The sequence below is a fragment of the Mauremys reevesii genome, linkage group 4 (assembly GCF_016161935.1).
Source record: "Mauremys reevesii isolate NIE-2019 linkage group 4, ASM1616193v1, whole genome shotgun sequence".
Classification (NCBI taxonomy): domain Eukaryota; kingdom Metazoa; phylum Chordata; order Testudines; family Geoemydidae; genus Mauremys; species Mauremys reevesii.
This window is the reverse complement of record NC_052626.1, coordinates 58,549,442-58,572,783: the sequence shown is the minus strand read 5'-3', so window position 1 is coordinate 58,572,783 and position 23,342 is coordinate 58,549,442. Positions and strand designations below refer to the sequence as shown.

The 23,342-nt window shown below is 38.9% G+C and overlaps 1 protein-coding gene across 2 annotated transcripts in view; it reads right to left on the bottom strand.

Moving 5' to 3' along the window:
- Positions 1-23,342, bottom strand: part of EIF2AK4 (eukaryotic translation initiation factor 2 alpha kinase 4) — a 67,332-nt gene that overhangs the window by 16,857 nt on the left and 27,133 nt on the right. Inside the window, exons 9-27 of one of the 2 annotated variants that reach the window (XM_039536294.1) lie at positions 21,609-22,144; positions 21,108-21,217; positions 20,290-20,447; positions 19,192-19,607; positions 17,431-17,500; positions 16,191-16,274; positions 15,340-15,462; positions 14,839-14,943; positions 14,274-14,334; positions 12,993-13,072; positions 11,191-11,292; positions 10,525-10,575; positions 9,575-9,644; positions 8,924-9,120; positions 8,228-8,303; positions 6,374-6,495; positions 1,336-1,385; positions 1,041-1,209; positions 412-528 (exon numbers count right to left, since the gene is read on the bottom strand). In XM_039536294.1, the coding sequence (XP_039392228.1) occupies positions 412-528; positions 1,041-1,209; positions 1,336-1,385; positions 6,374-6,495; positions 8,228-8,303; positions 8,924-9,120; positions 9,575-9,644; positions 10,525-10,575; positions 11,191-11,292; positions 12,993-13,072; positions 14,274-14,334; positions 14,839-14,943; positions 15,340-15,462; positions 16,191-16,274; positions 17,431-17,500; positions 19,192-19,607; positions 20,290-20,447; positions 21,108-21,217; positions 21,609-22,144 (2,697 nt within the window). Of the gene's footprint in view, positions 1-411; positions 529-1,040; positions 1,210-1,335; positions 1,386-6,373; positions 6,496-8,227; positions 8,304-8,923; positions 9,161-9,574; positions 9,645-10,524; positions 10,576-11,190; positions 11,293-12,992; positions 13,073-14,273; positions 14,335-14,838; positions 14,944-15,339; positions 15,463-16,190; positions 16,275-17,430; positions 17,501-19,191; positions 19,608-20,289; positions 20,448-21,107; positions 21,218-21,608; positions 22,145-23,342 lie in introns of both variants that reach the window. The other variant, XM_039536295.1, reaches the window with a different exon arrangement.

The following is a 23,342-nucleotide window of genomic DNA, read 5'->3' as shown; positions in this document are numbered from 1 at the left end:
TTGTGATTTAAACATTCCTCTGCAGTGTTCACAAATGAAACTGACTAGTCCATTTTCTCTGATCAAACTGTGTGAAGTAAAAGCAAAACAAAACAATAAAAATATATCTGAATGCAATGTTTTCAGTTTTAACAATCTAGGATGTTTTTAGTCATATAGGTAAAGAATTCCCTCCCCCCCACCCCAAAATAAATCTGTGTTTTAAGATAACAGTTCTCCTATAAGGAGATAGCAGAAAAAGCTTTAATACAAACTGATCATCTGGAATAATCCACCACTTTTAATATACGGTTAAAATACTCTCTGGTAAATTACCAAAGTGTTATTACTCACATTTAAAGATGGATCTATAATTAATGTGGCACTTTACAGTTATTAAACTGATCTCTGCAGGAGTCATTAATATCTTACCATTGCATCATACAGAATGATGTAGACTTGATTGAGTTTCTCTTCTGGTATCCCACAGTGCAAGAGTATAGCTTTCAATAAGGCAGTGTGGTTCAAGTAAATACTATAGTTTCTTTCCTAACAGAGGAAAAAATATCCTATGTTTTACTGGCATTCCAGTATGTAAAATAGCTTTTCTGTTTCATAAGACTAACTTTGAATCTCCCCATCACCTTAACTCCCTTCTGTGTACTACAGAACTGGCAGGATTTGTGCCATTTTATATTTTTAATGTCGGGATTAAGAGACAAACTCTCACTCACCTAAAAGAAGATAGCTATTATTTCAAACAGTGCTGTAAAAATATCCAATAGTGTACACATTGCAAACAGACTGTTCATTGGAAATCGTACTTGAAAAAACTTTTCATTTACAGTTTATATTATACTGACTCAGTTTGCAAGTTTTATCAAAAGTCAAAACTTGGAAATATTTAGTGTGTTACAAGGTGAGAAGGTCTTTTTCTAGTCATTGTGGCTACATATTTCCGTATTTACAATTCCCTCTCTAATGAAATAGCCTTTTATGGTTAAAAAATCAAAGACAATGAAAAACGTATGTTAGTCAAGGAGGTAAGATGAGGGAACAACCTGTAGTACTGGAAATTCTTGGATGATTTCAGAAATAGCGTAGATTGTTTCTGCAATAGGTAAAAAGCTGTTTCCACTGGAAGTGATGATGTCAAATGCACATTCTAGGAGTTCTTTGGGGTGACAGCGGTCTAACTTCCGAGGTCTGTATACACGCTCTATACAATATCTACAAAAAACACCAAAGAAGGAATCAATACAATACCTTCAGTGCTGTCATTTATTCCATCATTTTGTAGAAAGTTACATGTGCAACAAGTGGATGAGGCATAATTCCTCCCAGCCATTTTCTTACCTTTTCAAGTTTGATATATTATTTCTAGCTACAAATCTTGCAAAAGGAATCTGAAAACAAACAAAAAAAAAAGGTGGTTGAGACAAATATGCATAACTTCATTCTGACTTATGCTGAATTATAGATCATGCAGTTACACCTTTATTCTCCCATCTGTAATAATGTCTCAGAAAATGTGTATTTGTCACAGCTAAATTGTATTAAGCATCTCTGGTGTATCTTTCAGGAAAATGGTGTTCACCCTTTGAGTGGGGGAGAACTCAGTTTCTCAGTTATGCTGATACAGGAGGTATGCATTGCAAAAGGGGGTATGTATCTAGCAAAAAAAGGCATACTAACCACGACTGTTTGTGTGCTGTTAATAAAACCCTATTTCCAGGAACACAGAAGGAGATTATCAGCTGCCATATTCAGTCAATGCTTCTGTAACCAACACATTTTAGGAAACCACTCATTCCAACAAAGAGCTCAAAACTGTGGAGGCCCTTAGAGTAGGGATAGCATTTCGTCTGATTCTTCCTTTTATTACACCAATGGTATCACACTGGTCTAAAACTGGGGTAACAGAGGCAGAATTAGACATTACAACTAGCACTATTGAAGGATGACACTAAAAAAGTCTTCAGCCTTTATACTTTTAAAAATTAGGGTTGTTGATTAATCACCGTTAACTCACACGATTAACTCAAAAATTAATTGTGATTAAAAAAATTAATCACTATTAATTGCTGTTAAATTTCAATTGGTGTTCTATTGTTTATTACATATTTTTGGATGTTTTTCTACATTTTCAAATATATTAGAATAATAGAATATCAGGGTTAGAAGGGACCTCAGGAGGTCATCTAGTCCAACCCCCTGCTCAAAGCAGGACCACTCCCCAGACAGATTTTTACCCCAGTTCCCTAAATGGCACCCTCAAGGATTGAACACTCAATGCTGGGTTTAGCAGGCCAATGCTCAAACCACTGAGCTATCCCTCCGCCCAACTTTGATTCCTATTACAACAGAATACGAAGTGTACAGTGCTCACTTTATATTATTTTTATTACAAATATTTCCACTGTAAAAATGATAAAACAAATAGTATTTTTTAATTCACCTCATACAAGTACTGTGTAGTGCAATCTCTTTATTGTGAAAGTGTAACTTACGAATGTAGATTTTTTTGTTGTTGTTACATAACTGCACTCAAAAACAAAACAATGTAAAACTCTGGAGCCTACTTCTCCTTCAGCCAATCACTAAGACAAATACGTTTGTTTACATTTACAGGAGATACTGCTGCCTGCTTCTTATTTACAATGTCACCTGAAACTGAGAACAGGTATTTGCATGGCACTTTTGTAGCCAGCATTGCAAGGTATTTACATACCAGATATGCTAAACATTCGTATGACCTTCATGCTTCGGCCACCATTCCAGAGGACATTTTTCCATGCTGATGATGCTCATTAAAAAAAAATGTGTTAATTAAATTTGCGACTGAACTCCTTGGGGGAGAATTGTAGGTCTCCTGTTCTGTTTTACCTGCATATTGAATGCAGTTATTTTTTGTACATAATTATAGTGAAAGTTGAACTTACAAATGTAGAAAGAGATTGCACTACAGTACTTATATTAGGTGAATTGAAAAATACTATTTCTTTTGTTTTTTACAGTGCAAATATTTGTAATAAAAAATAAATATAAAGTGAGCACTGTACACTTTGTATTCTGTGTTGTAATTGAAATCAGTATATTTGAAAATGTAGAAAACATCAAACAATTAAATAAATGGTATTCTACTATTGTTTAACAGCACGATTAATCATGATACATTTTTTTAATCGCTTGACAGCCCTACTAAAAATATAAACTGGAAATTGGGTACAAGGTACTTAAATAACTGACAAGCTGCAAATGTGGTTAATAACTAAGGCTAAGATTTTGTCACGGTTATTTTTAGTAAAAGTCATGGACAGGTCACAGGCAATAAGCAAAAATCCACAGAAGCCTGTGACCTGCCACTGACTTTTACTAAAAATTGCTGTGACAAAATGGTGAGTGGGGGTTCTAGCACCCACCACTGCTGCCGCTCAGGGTGGCTGGGAGCTGCAGGGGCCCCGCTGCCCATGGAGGCCAGAGCTCCAGGACTGGAGGCTGGGAGCTGCAGGGACCACCCGTGGGGCTAGGAGCTGTGGGGCCCCAGCCACAGCTCAGAACTTTGGGGCCGCCCCCTGTGGCTGGGAGCTCCGGGAGCCCCTGCCACCTGCAGCAGCTCAGAGCTGCAGGGTCCCCCCGTAGTGGCTGGGAGCTCTGGGCGCCCTCCCCTGCAGCTGGGAGCTCCAAGGCCCTGCCCAGCTTCAAGTTCCAGGGCTGGCAGCTGCAGCAGCCCCTGCAGCTCAGAGCACTAGGGCCCCCTAGCTGACAGGTCCAGCCTTGTGGCTCAGGGGCTGAAGCACAAAAGGCCACTGAGGTCTCTGGAAATCACGGATTCCATGACTTCTGTGACATAATCGTAGCCTTATTAATAACTATAGAGGAGTCAAACAGAGTCCCATAGGTGAAGTAAAAGACCAGCTGTAGTCAAACAGTGCATGTTTTGTTGAACTAGGATGATTAACCGCCATGATGGTTATGTAGTAGATATTATGGTGAGAAAAATCTTGCACATGGATTCTTGGAACTGTCATGCAGCCATGATACACAAAGGCTAATAGGCATGGTATGCAAGACTTGGTGAAAAGTGAATACTTCCAGATGACAAACTATTCAAATAGTCTCAACAAGTAGCTGACCATTCTTGAGTAAAGTTAAGACATATCGCATGAGAGAAAGACAGCCTATAACTGGAAGGTGGGGACTGCACACAATCTTGGGGGTTCCACAGAGGAGCCTGTCTTTTCTGCTGTAACCTTCCCAGTCAAGGAGAGAGATTTATCCATAATATCTCACAAGCTACAGGCAAGAGAATCTTGTAATATTCTGTCATTTTAGGTTTAGTGCAGCTTCCTTTCATATCAGTTTCTGTAAAACTACCAACAAAACCTTTTGTTTAAGCCGAACTGAACTGGGTATCCGCTATATCTGGAGCTGTGGCTGAAGAAAACAATCTGTGATTTCACTGGAGGCAGAGAAAGGTGAAGATAACTTTGTTGGCACACCAGTTCATCAGTACAAACTGCAGTCTTTCTCTGAAGCAGTACCACAGACAGGGGCAGCTCCAGGCACCAGCGCACCAAGCGCGTGCCTGGGGCGGCAAGCCGCGGGATGCGGTCTGCCAGTCGCCGTGAGGGCAGCAGTCAGGCTGCCTTCGGCGGCTTGCCTGCGAGAGGTCCGCCGGTCCCGCGGCTTTGGCAGCAATTCGGCGGGGGGTACGCCGAGGGCATGGGACCAGCGGACTTCCCGCAGGCATGCCGCCGAATCCACATTACCAGCGGACCTCCTGCAGGCATGCTGCCGAAGGCCGCCTGACTGCCGTGCTTGGGGCGGCAAAATACATAGGGCCACCCCTGACCACAAAATGTGCTTCCTGCAACTGAATGCAGTGGGTCTTTTTCCAGCTGACCAGAAGAAAAGGGGTTGTTGCTCTTTTAGGGGACACACTCTGCAACTGGGTTACCGGGGGGGGGGGGGGGGGGGGAAGAAGGAAGGGGAAAATTTACCTGAACATAGCAGGGAGGAGCAGGAAGTGGTTGGACCAGGTGGGCAACACTGCTCAGAGGTGGGGGTAGGTACATCCTGGGCAGTTTTGGAGAAGCTCCCTCTTGCAGCAGTTGGGCTGTAGGGAGGCATCCAAGCTAAATGTTGGTGCCTGTTTGTGGCAGGTGTCCACTGCAGGTACTGATACAGCAGGGACAGAGTTCTCTGATAAACTGGCTTTGGATTTAGGAGAAGGCATCCCCTTAAGGGATGGGGAAGGAGGGTTGGGGTTCAGTACAGCAGGAAGACAACCCCCCTCTTTTCCAGCCCCCTTTCACACTCACAGGACGGGAGGGTAGCAGGTTCCCAGAAATGGGCTGGGACCAGACTGGAAGGGCTGACAGCAGTCCTTCCAAATAGGCAGAAACGATTATGAAAATAATGATGTCCTTCACTGTATTCCCAGATATGTGACGTTTGAATAAATTTGCAGCTTAATTAAACCACATCCATTGCAGAGGTGCTGGACTAATTTGTATAGTGGGGGTGCTGAGAGCCACTGAACCAAACCGTAAATCCTGTATATGACGAAAACCCACTTCAAGCCCGAGGGTGCAATAGCACCCCTAGTTCCTATGATCCATTGCCTCCTGTCTTTCTCCTGCTGTGGCCAGGACAATGACTGTTTTTGAGAGTATGTAGGAAGGTAAAAAATTACAAAATAGGCAACATAGGCAGTAGCCACATTAGGGCGATGGCAGTTACACACATAGTGTAGGCAGATTTCTGAAGAGGAAATGAAGTGGGATGCTGTTATTCTTGTTGGGTCACAAGTGTGAAGGAAGGGACCTTAAAAAGTGAGTTACATAATCTTTTCCCTCACATGTGCATAAGTGAAAAAACAAATCTACAACACCGTCATCCACTATATTTGTAGTGTAGCATTTTTTCTTAAATTTGTTTTTTTTAAGATGTGTTTAAGTGTGGAAAATGTAGCAATGTTTTTCAGTATTCAGTGTACTTCCACTCTTTGTAGTTCATTTTTGTGACTGGTGTGATGCTTACACATGGAGACAAATGCAGGCACAGTTCTGACTGGACACACTCCCTGGACTGTTGGGTGAAATCAATTATGATGCAAAAAGTAAGGCAAACTTGCAAAGGTTACTTTTTTCCAGTGGCCATTTTTTCTATCCTCTCTATCATTTCTGGAAATGTCAGCAACTCAGAGTAGAGGAGAGAGATTGGGAGTCAAGGAAAAAACAGATAGGCAGAATACAATCAGATGCCTGAGTGTTGGGAGAAAGAAGTAGAAGACTGTGCCTAAAACTTGATTAGTGAATCAAAGACAATAATAGAAACTACAACATTCCCCAAACCTACTAGCTTAAAGTATAAAGGGTATACTGCTTACCCTGAGATCATAAGGAAGCATCAACAGCATCCCGCTGTGATCCATGAAATATGAAGCTTCATTATGGTCATACAGTTTCTTATTTCTAGGCATTAGCAGTGGGGTATGCAGCTTGATAGCTCCTATGCAAAATTGGTAAAACACAATTCGAATAGAGGTCACACCTTCTCTTCAGAAGCCATTAAAAAGAAAAAAAAATCAAAACTCCAAGTGTATAAGAATCTAAAGTAAAATTTGTTTATAATGTTACCTTTTGAAATAGATTAATTTTGGGGTCTATGAATAAACTGATAGACTTAACTGTTACCTTTTTTTTTTCCTTGGGGAGGGGGAGGAGAGGCAGAAGAGATATGTGAGGATAATCACAGAATCCCACAGACTAACTCCATACCCTAGACAGAATTCTGAAATCATCATCAGTTTTACCTTCCTCTTCAACCTCCAGCTTCCACAAAGGCTTACAAAAGGACAGCTAAGGGTCTCTTTAAGCTCGTCAATACTATTATATTTGTCAGGTATGGTTGCTGCCAGCAAGGTGAGCTGAGGATCCTTCTTCCCAAGTACTGAAAGGCAGAGTCTAGGAATCTCACAGAGTGGCCCACATGGCAGCACAAAAGTTTGCGGTTCAGTTGCTGGGCTAATGCTGTTAACACCTTTGTTTATTTTTTCAAAGTCATCTTTAAAAATGGGTTATCGTCAGAAATTTTTTTTTTGCAAAATACCACTTTTCATTGTGGTTTTTTGAAGTCACAGCTACTGCCCTTAATGACTAGAGTAATTTATATTATCTTTTTACTACTGGATGTCCATACAAATACAGGACATCGAGTTGGATTATTTTCTGACTCGCATATAATCAACATTATTGTCAAGTTCCAATGAAGAATTTTTATTACTTGCTATAATACATGAGTAAGAACAAACCCAGCTTGACCTTAGGATCCCTGGTTTAAGTCTGAAGGGCTAGAAGTTAGAAAATCTTTTCAACTGTAAATGAGCAAATTTGATCTGGAAGTCAGAGTCTGTTGCACTTTCCAGATAAATTATCTGTCCTCTAATCAGACCTATATCCTATAAACCTTATAACAATGTAAATAAATCAAAACCTCCTTCCCTCCCTCCTGAAAATATTTGTTTCAACTCTAAAAATACTTTTGAGCACAGAAGTATGTACCCATAAAAATCTGTACATGTTGATTCAGCCACAGCAAGTATAAATATTAGAGATGTTTCCCAAAAACAGAATCTTTTGTGAAAACCTTTAGATTTCTCCTAAATAGTTGGTTTAAGAAAAATTTCAAAAGTATGACACACTTTAAAAATTGATTTTTGCTTTCTGGAAATAATTTAATGGAAAATTCAACAAGTGATTGTTATAATGTGACTGAAAAGGTTTCTAAGTTTTCCAACATTTGTATGGTTTCCCCTCTCCCTCCCCCCATTTCTTTGAACTAGCCTTAGCAAGTTTTATCTATCACTGTCTTACTATGGTCTACATGTTAACCTAAAACAATATTCATATAGCATACCCTACCCTGAAAAACCTCTGAAGTGTTGGTCATCATAACAAAATCATTTAGTATAAATTCAAAGACAAAAGATTTACATGGACTAAGATTTGAGATCCTCATCATATTCTATTTATAGTAGATTAATAATTGACATTTCAAACCAGTTGCTCTTATGGAAGCCACAATGAAGGTCGAAGTTCTAAATATGCATCTATCATCTCATGCAACCTTGTGATTAGTTTTTTAATAGTGAAAACATTTCACCGTCTCTCAAATCCATTCAATACCATTTTCTGAGTACGGAAAAAACAAAAGGAACAGTAACATCTGAACATAAACCTACCATGTCTTCTAAAGATCCGGCTGACAGTCTCACATACATGCTGCTGTATCTTGGCTGCTCGAATGGAAAAACTACCCTGAAAACAACAACCACCCCAAAATAAGGAGCACTTAATTATATTCAATACAGAAGACATCAACATAATCAAATGACCATAGCAAACTACAATAAGCACTGTATACAACATAATGTCCTTATTCTTTCCACACATAACATTCCCATTATACACTGATTACGAGTTAAAAAGTGCAATGGAAAGAAGGAAACAAAACACATTTAGAACAATCATTTTTAAGTGTTTTAGAATAAGAAGAGAATCTTGACTGCAGCCATTAAACGGGATTGTCTGACAGGGTAGAAATGGCTGTTGCCCCAAAACAAAAATATTTTACTGACACTTAGATGTGAGTATCATGACTATTATAATAGCTAAGAGTAAGAAGCAATCATATGCATGCAGGTTTGTGGCCATTTGTTGCCATAGCGAAATTTAGTTTAATTCTTCACTAAGTATGTGAAACTCAAATGGGGAGCAGGATATGAATTAGATTGGAGATATCAGACCAATGGTATTAAATTATCAGTTTAGAAAGGGACGCTAAGCACTGAGGTAAAACATTATGAAGTACAGGTTTTGAGCTGAGTCACATCTACATTTTCTTGGTTGGAGTTATTAAAAATCAATTTAAAACTAACCTTTAGCATGTCGCTGTCATAGGTGTAATCCATTGCCGGAGAGATGCGTTGTGAAAATATCTGGCCCATCATAGTCCGGTAAGCTTTCCCATCTACATTTGCCAAGGTATGATGAAGCACTTCATGAAGTTCTGATTCCTCCATCTGGGGTGGCGGGAGACGTTCACTTTTTAAGAGCTCCACAGCAGTTGGTCGTTCTGCAGGATTATGGTCCAACAACCAAGTAATAACTGATCTCTACAAATTAAACCAAAATCTATTACTAATTTAACTACTATTAAAAACATCTCATGGGATGAATACCTCAGTAAGCATTATCAGTTACATTATCATGTCAGTAAGATACTCATGTATCGAAAAGTTTAGATATTATTTGAATCTTGTGAGAAAAATTATTCTTTCCTCACTAGTTCTGAATATCTTTAACTGGGATATCAACAGAGTAAGAATACTATTATCCCTAAAAATTTATCCTCCCCCAGGCAAGACTCTTGGGATGCTGTGTAATAATTTCATAACAGACACAAAATGATGCAAAAACTCAATATAATGTAAAGTAAGATACTAAATACTATTAATTTATAGAAGATATACAGATAAAAACATGCAATAAGGATTTATAAAATACAGATATAAAAGCAGGAATCTTACTGGCTAATGAAGATTCCATTTGTTGGCTATTTGGTATAACTTCAAGTATTGGGATTCTTTTAGTAAACTGCTGAAAAAAAATAAATAGGGATGGTGTCCCTAGCCTCTGTTTGCCAGAAGCTGGGAATAGGCAACAGGGGATGGATCACTATATGATTATGTGTTCTGGTCATTCTCTCTGAAGCACCTGGCACTGGCCACTGTCAGAAGACAGGATACTGTGCTAGATGGACCTTTGGTCTGACCCAGTATGGCCATTCTGATGTTCTTATGATGCTCTAACAAAGAGCCATATCACTGTTCAGCAGGGCAAAGCAGCCAGAAAGCTGGTGTTACTGGCTACCCAAGGACTCTCCTAATGTAAAGAAAATCTCCAGATGGTGTACAGGAAAGTATGGTATCTCTGCAGCACCCCACTCCTCCCCCATGGAGTAGGGGCATGGTTGAGAGAAATTAGCTATAAAATAACCTAAAATAGCATTTGAATCCATTAGGCTCCAGCTGTCCCCAGCTGCCAGAGTGAGCTACTGGTGGCCATTGCCCATGGACACAACTTATAGCTATCATTTCACCTTACAAATCTTTTTTTCTACAATACATCCCACTATGTTTGAAACAAAGAGTTTTCAAAGGGTTAAATTAATTGCTGTACAGTGTAGCTTCAATTTGTCTGAACCTAGAGTCAAAATAGTCCTTCAGAGTTTAAAAGGTACGCCGATGAACTCTGCAGTTTGTTAATCCATTATGACCGCACTCAGGAACTTTGTGTTTTAAATATATTTCAATGTCAATTGTATTAATTGCTTTAGCCTTTTGAGTTTTCTTTTTTACTTTGTTCCAGTGTCATGTGATGACTTGGCAGAGCTTACTAATTTAAAATGAAGTGAAAAAATAATCATTAACATTTCTTAACAGAGAACACCTAATAATTAAAATGTCTATAAAATTACCTGCTTTTCATGTTTCACTTCATCAAAGTCTTTTGGAAATTCAATAGGAGACTAAAAAAGAGAAATATATTTGAATTAGAATAAGGACGCAAGCTAACCTTATTAACACAGGTATATATCAGAAACAGTAAGTCTAGATATTTTTATTACTCAAAGCAAACAAATTGAGTTAGCTGTTATAGTTAAAATTGCCAAGACAGTGTTCTATTATTATTCATAAGCATGTATATGGTGCTTTGTAACACACAGAATAAGAGTTTACAAGGTACAACCATAGCCCCATACCCTCTGTGTGACAAGCTGCTAGGTGTTAACCAAGAAGGACTGATTGACCTCTTGATCTAAAAGCTTGAGCCTCTGATTCTTGTGCTTCCATTAACCTAGAGGCAACAGTTTACTCAAACCAAAAACATAGTCCTGTCACTAGAAGGGGACAAATACCACAATAAGTTAATGTGGTTTATACAGAAAACCCCAATTTTCTTCATGTGACAATTATGCATTTTCCTCCCTTTAGCTTACTATAAAAAAAACCTTCAAACATTTGGTTGCGATATAAAGCATACTGTTAACATTTTGCATACTTTTTCCTTCTCTATTACTCAATGAAGTATTTGACGAAGACCCTCCCCTCCAATCTCCCCAGCCCCCAACATTTATACATACTCGTCTTAGCTGGCTGAGAACAAAGATCCTTTCTGATGCAGTACTCATGGGACGGTAGGACATCTCAAAGAATATTATACCCAGACTGAAAAGGTCAACTTTCTAGGGAAATAAAAATCAAGTAAGTAGTAAACCTAACTGCAAGAGAAGTGTCTCTGATCTATGATGATAGTAACTTAGCAGCAGACAAAAATGAACATATTTTCCATTCTATTCTAAGTACTTATATGGCCTCCATTACTACAGTATCTGCTTCACAATCTTCAATATACTTTATCCTCACCAGTCTCATGAGGTAAGTAGGAAGTACATTTTATTTTGAAAACATTTCTATTTAGAAAATATTCTGTTTATACATGGCACCAAATATTTCTTCTCTTGAACCACACTTGTATGAAAACAGGATCTTTTTTTATTTAAGAATTTATCTACTCTTGATACTTGTTCTCCATCTTAAGTATCTAGAAGGAATCATAGAATCATTGAATATTAGGGTTGGAAGAGACCTCAGGAGGTCATCTTGTCCAATCCCCTGCTCAAAGTAGGACTAACACCAGCTAAATCATCCCAGCCAGAGCTTTGTCAACCCGGTCCTTAAAAACCTCTAAGAATGGAGATTCCACCACCTCTCTAGGTAACCCATTCCAGTGCTTCACCACCCTCCTAGTGAAATAGTGTTTCCTAATATCCAACCTAGAAGGAGCTGCATCTTGTCTGCCTTTGCAGGAAGGCTCTTTTGTGCTCTGAGAAGGACTTAGTTGCCCTCCCTCAAAAGAAAATGTCTGCTTTTTTTGTTCTCTTTTGATGTCACTTTGTGTACAATTACACTGCTGCAGTCTATTTTTGCCCAATCCTATTAGCAATTATATTTTCACTTTCTCAAGCTAGTGGTTTGCCTATTCTTTAGCCTCATCATACATTCTCATAGTTTAGTCCTACTAAGTGAGTGATTAAAGTAGGCGAAGGACACCGTGCAAACCCATTTTTGGACATATATATATCAAGTCTAAAATGGAATTATGGGAAAGATATATTTCACTGAAACCCATTTTGGTAATGAAGCATTTTCTAACTAGCATGACTAAAACGTGCTAATTGTCAGGGTGGTTAAGCACTGGAATAAATTGCCCAGGGTGGTTGTGGAATCTCCATCATTGGATATTTTTATGAGTAGGTTAGACAAACACCTGTCAGGAATGGTCTAGATAATAATTAGTCCTGACATGAGTGCAAGGGACTGGATTAGCTGACCCCTTAAGGTCCCTTCTAATCCTACAATTCTATGATTCTCTGCAGTAACTTCAGTGAAAACAGAAATTAACTGAAATTCTGTTAACTCTGAATTTTGCAGAAAGTATGAGAAATAATGCAATATTTTTGAATGACAAACTTTAAACAAACAAACAAACGGAAATGCAACCTAGATGGAAATTTAGCAAGCAAATTTAGCAATACAAAATTGTTATTTCTGTAGTCAACAAACAAGTGATAACAAATCTTACTTCTAAAGAGATAAAAATGTTTTTGAAGTGTCCCTAACTTTGACTAGTGTCTTGATTTTATTAATATAATGAACTTACCCAACTAATCACATTAAAAATGGGTACTGTGTACATTTTTAAAAATTACTGTATATTAAGGACCTGTGGCATTTTAAGCCTTTACATTTAAATCACTGGATAGTCTATGGATGGTCAGATCTTATTTACAACAGGTGAAGATCATACATTATGCAACTCAAAATAGAAACCTCTACTGCTATTCTCTCAAAATGCCCTTGTATTAAGTCCTATTAATATTACCTGATTATATGAAGATTTAGTATTTCCTTGGACTTCAGGGCTCACATATAGTGCAGTGCCAACCATCCCTGTCAAATTATCTGTATGGATATAAAAGAGTTACTAGTTTCACAGAACCTGCAAGTGGAATACAGCATCTAATGGTTAAGAAAATGTAGCTTTCTTTTTTTTTAAACTCTTCTTTAAATGGGAATTCAGTCTTTGTGAAAGTTGAGGAGTGAAATATCCTACATATTTGTAGGCAAAATAGGCATAACTTGGACATGTCTCCTTTTTGTATGCCAATCACCCTGTCCTTATAGGATTCCATTATGACACTGTGACACAGTATGTTAATACACCTCTACCCTGATACAACATGGTTGTGGGGAGCCAAAAATCCCTACCGCATTATAGGTGAAACGCCTTTATATTGGGGAAGCGGTGGCAGGGCTGCAGCGGTGATTTAAAGGGCCCGAGGCTCCTACCGCGGGGAGCCCCAGGCCCTTTAAATCGCCATCGGAGCCCCGCTGCCACAGCCCCAGGGTAGCGGCAGCAGGGCTCCAGCGGTGGTTTAAAGGGCCCAGGGCTCCCCGCAGCAGCCGGAGCCCCGGACCCTTTAAAGTGCCTCCGGAGCCCCGCTGCTACTGTGCTATATGTGAACCCGTGTTATATCAGGTCGCGTTATAGCGGGGTAGAGGTGTACTAAGACTAAAGTCACAACCAAATTTAATTCTCATTATATTCATCCTCAACATATTTGCAAGGTAGATCAAATGATAATGTATAAAGAGTCCCCCCCACCGCACACACAGACACACTCTGTGGAGGTTTGTACCACTGAAGTCTTGCAAAAGTCCTGCATGGGTGGGAGAAAGTATAGGCAGAGTGTCCACATAGGAATCTCTGCAACCCATGCAGGTCAGAGATGGGATCTGCCCTGACCTATAGAGTTAGGTTAAGAGAGAGAGTGAATTTACTTTTATGTAGATCAAGTGGCAATGACCTCCTGGCAAAGAGGGTATGGAAGGACAGCAGCTGCTATTCCAGCTCATAACATGGAGTAGAGACAGACATCGCTGCCCAAAGCCAGATGATTTGGATAATATATATGTACACATACACACACTTTTTTTTGTGGTGCAAAATAAAATAAATAAATAAAACCTGAATATAGAAAGGGCCTTTTGTTTTGCATAGGAGAGGGGCAGATTTCACTCCATTTGAGTACAGAAAGCAAGACTGTTGGATGTACAATTTTTCTTGGCATCAGTTAGAGTAAACAATATTTTTTGCACTTACCTGAAGGGTCAGATTTGGCCAGATGGCTTCCTGACTGATCTTCTCCTTGTTTAGTGTCTGCCTGAAACAGAAAAGTAAATACACACGAAGGTCAGATATTTTATAATTTTCATGATTGCAATGAATATAGTGACTTAACTAAAAAGACTTCTTCAGAATAAAGCATTTTCATCATTTATTAGCCTCTATTCCCAAATATAAATACAAGTCTGTAACTTTTGGCACCTACGTTTAAAATGTTTGGCTTAAACTTCTAAAGATCAACTACCACAATTCTAGACAACACTTTAACCAGTTAATGAGTGTGAAATGCATTTAACCCTTTGGCATATGTATGTGTAAATACAGAAAATGCTTTTATACAATTTATAATCCTACACTAGAATATGCAATAGTGAAATGATAAAGGAATTATGGACTGCACATTTAAATCTGCTGAACAACATTAGGTTTTATTGACATTTTTCCTTTACATGTTACTCCTGTACCAAATTAAAATTATTTCATTTGCTTTCTGTAATGGCCTAGATGTGTGTTGCAAAGCTTAATTTTATGTAATACTTACTGCATATGCTGGGTGATCTGTAGCTAAACCAAAATCACCAATTTTCACATGATCATCAAAATCTAAAAAAATGTTCACAGGCTTCAAATCTCTGTGAATCATTCCCTGTTAACACAGAAAAAAAAAAAAGTTTGAATCAGAGTGGCTGAGAGAAAAATTCCTTCCAGGCTATAAAACAGTATTGGAAAGGGACCCCCTTTTTGGTTCTGTATACAGTACCAACCCATTCCACTAATTCATCAGTGATTGATACTGGGAAAATATTTGAAGGTGCTAAAAACAGCAAAAAATAATTTTAAGTGACAATATATACCCAATAAGGTATTTTAAAACTAACTAAATTGTGGTAACAATAAAACAAGACTAGACCAATTTAAAAACACCAATGCAGGTTTATGATGCACTATTCCAGAACCTTATAAAACTGGGTGTGAAACAAGAAAAATCATTGTATAGATTTGACAGTTGCTAACGAGTGTAGATATTGTAACATTTACTAACCTTCTCATGTATGTAAGCTAATCCATCCAAAATTTCTCGGAAAAGTCTCCAAAGCCGACTAGTATCTTCATACAATCCCTGGTCAATAGTGTCCCGTAATGTGCTCTTTTCACAATACTCCATCTTCAGACACAAGGAAAGAGAGATGTTTGTAGTTAAGAAAAAAAATTGTCAGAAGATTTCCTCTGTCAATATGTTAATACTCAGCTCTGTACTACAACCAAACACAGTCTAGAGCAACTTGTAAACACCCTATCTCCATAACTGTGATGTCCAACAATCTGGAATTTTCTGTGAGAAAGTATTTCTACTAGAAAAAAATTGTATTGTCATCTATGGATATTATCACAACTTCCGTCATTCTTGTACTAACAAACACTTAAAAACCAACCCCTCCCTGACTCTAATTTAAAAACAACAAAAAACACCCAGTGGAACTCTAGTCTAGAAAAAAATGCTAGTTTAAAATGGCTTTTAAAATATTTCTGGGTTGATTTTACTTAGGTCTTTAACTGCTTGTATTAAAACAACGTATATATGTAAATACATGCAGGAATTGCCATACCAGAGAAGACCAGAAGTCTTATGTTGACAGGTTCGATGTATTTCACATTCTTTTTTCCATAACAAGAATACATACATTAATTGGCCAAACCTTTTTAAAAAACATCCTAGTTTTATATACTAAAGAAACCTTAATCTTCAGAGTTTCATTTCAGCAATCTGATTCTGTTTGGTTACTTGTCCAGCAACACAGAGAAAGCAATTAATTTGTGTTTACACAATGTATGGTTTATCTAATAACCTTGCTATTCTCCATAACCAAATACCACCCACATCAGATGTCTAACCTGAATGAACAGACTGTGTACTGTCTGAACCACTGAAGTGGAGTCTTCTTTACTGTGACTATTCTTTTGATGGCATTCTTCATCCTACACCACAGAAACAACAAACAAACAAACAACAGTTAAGCTAATACAGAGAGGTCCAGTTCCTTAATCATCAAATCATTTTCAGATGACCAGAATACATTCTTGATTGTGACTTTCTGTGGCTGAATTGTGAGCATAGTAAGACAGGAAGAAGTGTCGTACCTTATCTATCCATTAACACTGCTTCATTTTCAAAATATTAATGAATATTCTTATCATTACCAAGTAATAGAGAAAGGGTACACAGTGGAATATCTGTATTTAATCTGAACCTCAAACTACCTTTGTGGAAAAAAAGCATGGGTAATATACTTAGAAAAGTAAAATGTTACCATACAGTTCAGTGAACTATTACATAACACTAATAAATATATTACAAAATCCAACAAAAAGTCTATTCTTTAGTGATCAAAATGCATTGCACTGGAGTTTGTGTTTTTAACCCATATCAAAGTTAGTGACTGAAAGCTATATTGATACAAGTTGTCCACAGTGCCAAAAGAGCACAAATAGAAGGAGGAAAGATAGATTTAAGGTCAAATATCTTGTCAACCATTAGAACTAGAGACGTATTCCGTCTGCTACAAAATAACTGGGAACATCAGCTTTTTAATGATTCTCCAGTGATATGTTGTAATGATTTCATGCAGCAAGTGGGAAGGGGTTGGACCTTAAAAAAAATAAATCACATTATTCTGATTAATATCCTCTTTCCCCCCATTTCAATTGTTAAATTAAGAACTACTAGAACTATAATAAAAATATTTGATTTATATAATCTAAAAGCAGCTCAGCATCCCAGCTTTCAATTAATATAAAGCATTCATCTTTAATTTCGGCACTCAGAGATCAGCTACTAAAATTTGGTGAATACTAAAACTCCAAACTTTCAAGCACCCATGCTCATGAGTTTACAAATGAGTAGTCTCATTTAACTCAATGAAAATAGGAGTCCTGACTCTCAGTTTCCATCTATAAGCAAGAGACCATTTTATTATTGTTACAATACACACTGGTTGCTTTCAGGGACGATCTCCAATGGTGTCCCTATATATCGAAGAGCCAGATTGATCTGCGGTTTGTAAATTTATATTCCTACCTCCAAATGTTACTTTATCCCCTTTGTTCTTCCAGTACTTAGTAATTTTATATTTACCAGAGTAGGACTTTTACTGTTTTCATCCTCATTATCAAAAATTATATCGCTTTCAGAATCTGCAGCTGGTCTGTTTAGGAAAAAAGAAAGAAGAAAAAGCAAACTTGTATTTGTAATGAATACATTTACCATCCCTTTTGCAAGGATATTAGTATGTTATTTACTATAAACATAGAAAATTTGAGCTTAGCTATTACAGTCATGACAAAAAAAATGCACCCAAACTGTGTGCTTAAATGCAGCAAAAATATTTCTTGACAGATCATCATATCTCCAAGTTACTAAAAGGGAGACAAGTATTTCCAAACATATATTTTATTTCTGTACCTCTTAGGCAGATTTCACATATATATTTCAGAAATGTGTCCACAGAAGATCATGTCCCATCACTGACAAAAAAAAAATATAGTGGAGGAACACATCCCAGCTACTTTTCTTACTTGAGGTCAGATGATTTTATCTTGCTCTCACTCTCCTATTTGTCCTGCTACTTCCTGGCATCTGATTTGACTTTTCTGGAGCCACTACTTTTTGTCTGTGCCCAACAAGTAGACTGTCTCTGATATAGGATAAAACTATTGTATGGCCTCATTCTGCAAACGCATCAAGGGGATTACTGATGCGAGTGACTTTATTCTCATTCACGCTTGCAGGATTAAGCACTTAGTTCTCCCTTTGCTTTTCTCTTCCAGTGTCTAATGCTGGCAGCACTGCTAACAATTTCTCCTGGACAGCATATCAGGCTTTTGTCAGGTAGGGAAAAAAATGTTCAATAGAGCAGGATTGAGCAATCTTATCTTCCAAAATAACCCCATTTATAAAAACGCTTAGAAGCTTAAGGCTGAACTTTCCATCCCTCCCTGCCCCCCCAATGCAAGCTGCCACTGATCTATTGTAAATTTTGCTCATCACGGCTATTTGGCTGCTGGCAAATAAAGTATTATACAAAACATTAAAATGTTCATTTGGAATAGCACATTATGGATGGGGGTGAAAGTAACTTAAAGGATTTACTAGTACTCCAGAGTCCTTGGGAGGGAGTGGGGCCTCAACCGGAAGAGTCGAGGCCTTTAAATCCCCGGGCGCTTTAAATCAGGATTCAAAGGGGCCAGGGCTGGGGCTGTGGTAGCAGCAGCTGGGAGCCCCGGGCCCTTTAAATCACCCCCGGAGCTACCAGCTGCAGAGGCGGCTGGGAGCCCCAGGGGTGATTTAAAGGGCCCGGGGCTGCCGCTACCACAGCTGAGCCCTGGGCACTTTAAATCACCATCGTAGGGGGCTCACGGCTGCCACCGCTACCCTGGGGCCCCGCGCTCTGGCAGAGCTTTAAAGGGCCTGGGGCTCAGCTGCAGTAGTGGCAGCCGGGAGCCCCTGACCCTTTAAATCACCGCCAGAGCCCCGCTGCCGCTACCCCAGGGCTCCAGCAGCGGGGCTCGGGTGGCGATTTAAAGGGCCCCGGAGGGTAGCGGCAGTGGGAGCCCCAGGGCTCTGGCAGCCCCAGGGCTCTGGCAGCAATTTAAAGGGCCTGAGGCTCCAGCTGCTGCCGGGACCTTTCAGGAGCTCCAACTGTCCCTTTAAATTGTCACCAGAGGAAGCTGATCCGCGCCAATACGGCGCACCGGCTCTTGCACCATAACAGGGCATACCGGCTTACTTTCACCTCTGATTATGGATAAATGTTATTTGCCAAACAGATATGGGATGTAAAAGGGAGATCAGAATTTGGACTTGACAATTTTCTTCCTAATGCTAAAGCCTACTTACAAGAATGACTGTGAAAACACTCCTCCACCATCATCATCTTCATCACTGGACTCCTGATCAGCTCCACTAAATTTGGTGCTAGAAGATCTCTCACAAGAGGTGCTCCACTCAACTGAACTTGTCAAAACAGGAGGAGGGGCATTGGCTTCCACATCATCTGTTGATTCTTCTTCATTCTTCCCATTCAGATCTAACTTGGCAGATGTTTTTTTCCCTTCTGTAGTTTCTGATGTTGAGGTACTGGGAGGGGGGTTTTCATGTTTTTCTATCCAAGCATTGTAGTACCTCACAATATTTTCATGATTCAGACGAGAAAGTAACGTTACTTCACCTTTAATTCTCCGGAACTGCTTGCTGGCAGGATTTATGTGAATACGTTTCACAGCATAGTAGCAGCCATCAAGTTTGTTTTGTACCTGCGAATTAAAATAAATCTAACCTTACAGGACTGTTAGTTCATTCACAGTTGGAGCTCCTGAAAGGTGCCAGAGTGACAGCACTGAAGAAGTCCTCCATTTATCTGTGAAACAAATGCAACTGCAGTGTAAGCCTCCCCACACTGCCTCACCAGTATACCTCTACCCTGACCCCAGGAACTAGAGCAGGGGTAGGCAACCTATGGCATGCGTGTCAAAGGCGGCACGCGAGATGATTTTCAGTGGCACTCACACTCCCCAGGTCCTGGCGGGCTCTGCATTTTAATTAAATTTTAAATGAAGCTTCTTAAACATTTTAAAAACCTTATTTACTTCACATACAACAATAGTTTAGTTATATATTATAGATTTATAGAAAGAGACCTTCTAAAAACGTTAAAATGTATGACTGGCACACGAAACCTTAAATCAGAGTGAATAAATGAATACTCGACACACCACTGCTGAAAGGTTGCTGACTCCTGGACTAGAGCAAAAGTGTAGTTAGGCCTATTCAATTCTTGGCCTCTGCTCAGGGCTATCAGTAAGGATAACAATGCTCATGAGAGTTCCACGTATTTCAAAAATGAAATACCATAACATTTAATATATATTTCATGGAAAAAGTGCATACACAAGAATGGTTCTATAAAACGAAGGGGAATGACTTTCCATACTGAACCTTGATGACTGCTCCAAAAGCCCCTTTGCCAAGGAGCTGTAACTCTTCAAACTCAGTGTAGTAACGTGAAAATTGCCTCTGTGTTTCTGTGAAGAATGCAGCACTAGGTACGTGACTGCTGGCGGTAACAGTCTCAATGTAATCTATTCCTGCTGAATCTGAAACAAAGGTAACAGTTGACCATAGTACAGAATGTGGAAAAAAGCAATGCAATGTTAACCAGTCATCAGAAGGAATAATGAGACATACTTTAAAGAACCATGATCAAGTATGACAGGATGGCAGATTAAGACCTGGAAAGTAGGGCTCTCCTGTTGGGTTATCCTAGGCTCAGGTACTAAAACCCTGCATTAAAGTTCAGGGTAAGTACTAATGAATCATGCCACTAGATAAGCACACTTAGCTCCAACAATAACAGAAAAGGTTTGGAAAAAGTGTCTTTGGACTAGAGGAGGGAAATCCTAGGAACAGCCTTGCTCAGGAGAAAGTTTAGGCTAAGGTTTTACATTCTGTTATTGTTTCTGAATTACCAGTAAAGCCAGACTACAGGAAGGGAGCTAGACTGGACACTAATTCAGGGTCAGTGTGTTCTGCTGAAGGTGGGGTACAGACTGAGCCAGTTCACATCAAGTAGCCACAAAACAAAGATACTGTGGTCTTTACCTTATAAAATATTTTATACAAATAAGCACAGGTTCTTGATATTCCTACAGCTCAAGCTACCTGCATGCACCTAATTTCATATATGTATTGGTGTTTAACTTTCCATCATTAATTACTTAATGCCAGGGTATAGCAGAAGAGACTGAATTCTTTACCATCTGGATTTTCTTCCACTACAGGTATTTTCATTTGTGGAGGATTTATAAAACTGTGTTGTAACAACTGCTGAGGACTCCATCTTTCCTTATCTTCCAAACAAACACATCTAGAAACCAACCAGAAACAAATATTTTTTCACAAAACTATGTATGGGCTGTAAACTACCACAGAGCTCCCCTACATTTTAGAAACATGAAGGGAAATACGATTACCACTGTTTTACAGATAGAGAATAGAGGCACAAAGAGACTAAGTGATTTGCCCAAGGTCACACAGGAAGGCTGTGGTGGGACATGGAATTGAATCCACATCTCCAGAGTCCCAGGCTAATGCAGAAAGCCCTGGACCATCATTCTTCTATAGAATTATTACTAGTAAGACAGATGGATTTGGTTATACTGTTGAAAAAATCTGTTCCAGAAAACTTTATTTTAGAAGTTAGAAAAGGGAAAAAAAATAAGATGGCAGAGAAAAGGAACAAAACGATGGACACATACTTTTTCAGAAAATCTTCAAAGTCAGCAGGTAAGTCATTAGGAATAGTGACCGGATATTCCCTGGTTACTTGTCCCTGGCTGAGAGAAAGCAGTAGCAGGCCCAGACGCCAGACATCTCCTTTTTTTCCAGGCTTGTTAGGCAGAGCATCCTCACTAAATCGAACTTTGGTTTGCTCAAAAACATCCTCCTTACAGATATCAGCTAGGCGCTTTGAAATGCTGTAGTCCGTCACTTTGATATTTCCTTCGGTATCTACCAGGATACTGGAAGCACATAGGACTTTGTGCACCACTGAATTACTGTGCAAGTAGTCAAGAGCAGACAAAAGTTGGGTTGCATAGTGGCGCAGCTGATCAATGGGAATCGGGACCTCTTTGCTCAGGTGTGTAGAAAGGCTAGATCCATTAATATGCTCCACTAAAATATCTACCACAATTGAATCATCATGCTCTTTAAGGATCATGGACATGTAACGTACTATGTTTGGGTGATTTAGCTTCATCAGTGAGCTGAACTCTGTTTCTGCACCCTGAATCTGTTTAAGAGAAACAAAATATAACATGCATTAACGAAATCTCACGTCATGAAAGTGGTATTAAAAAAGTACATTTTTAATAAGGACAAGTGAACTTGTATGCACAAGAAAAGAACCAAACTTCATACCAAGACCCTAAATCAATTTTTTTGAGGTTTGAAAAAGATTTGGATAATTTCAGTAAGAGATGTTTTGTGTTCTCATGCTTCTGCACTTCCTGGCTTCTAAATAAGATGGGAATGGAAGCATTGAAACACCAAAGGCTATTCTCTCAACAGCACCAACTTAAATCTTGCATAGTCAAGGGTTTAGCTCAAGTTTCAATCAACATCCAAATATTTGGGTGCTACCTGAAGAAAAACCATCCTGGTGCCTTTTGAGATGTACTCATTAGTAATTTTTAAATCAGAGTGTAACACAGCGTAACCCAAATAATACAAAGGCCCTGGGAGATGCCCAGATAACTTAGTGTATTCAAAGGAGATGGCAAACAGGGTGTAGCAATGTGTCCTGATGGGAACTGACTTTAAGCACACATTTTAGAATTAATGACCAGCTTACTCAGTGTAATTATACTGAATACACAGGATGTGACTCCTGGAAAGATTAAAGGAATGCATAACCCTGAAATTCTGCTCCTGTAGTGTTTCTGGGAGTGGTAGGGTTTGCGCCAGCTTTTTTTTTCTGGCTCTTAGGTTCCCTTCCTCAAGCACCTCTGTTCTGCCTCTCCTTTGTGGAGAATTGTTTGTTCAAATCTAACTTATTCTGAAATGGGGTTGATGGACATGCCCTTAATGCAATAATAGGGTGTCAGATGTATAAGCTAGATAATAAAAAATATCTACTATAAATTAAGTTATAGCCTTTTATGTACTAAAAGATTCCCAAAATTCACTCACACTCCTTTGTGTCCCACATCTCTATTTGAATACCTTTTGTCTCCACAAGGGAGTGCTATGTATTAAATTCACAGTCCCAAATATTGTATTTTAAGTTACAATAGCACTTCTGTAATAAATCTGTTTCCACTTGCTCACCTTTTAATTAAAAAAATCCCCCTTTGAGCTGAAATGTCACATTATTTGGTCTCAGCCCAATATTTGATTTGCAAAGGTTTCAAATCAGGGCAGAATTTTCCCCTAAAACTTCAAGCCAAAAGACTTAAATATGTTCTACTGAGCATGCACAGCAGCACATT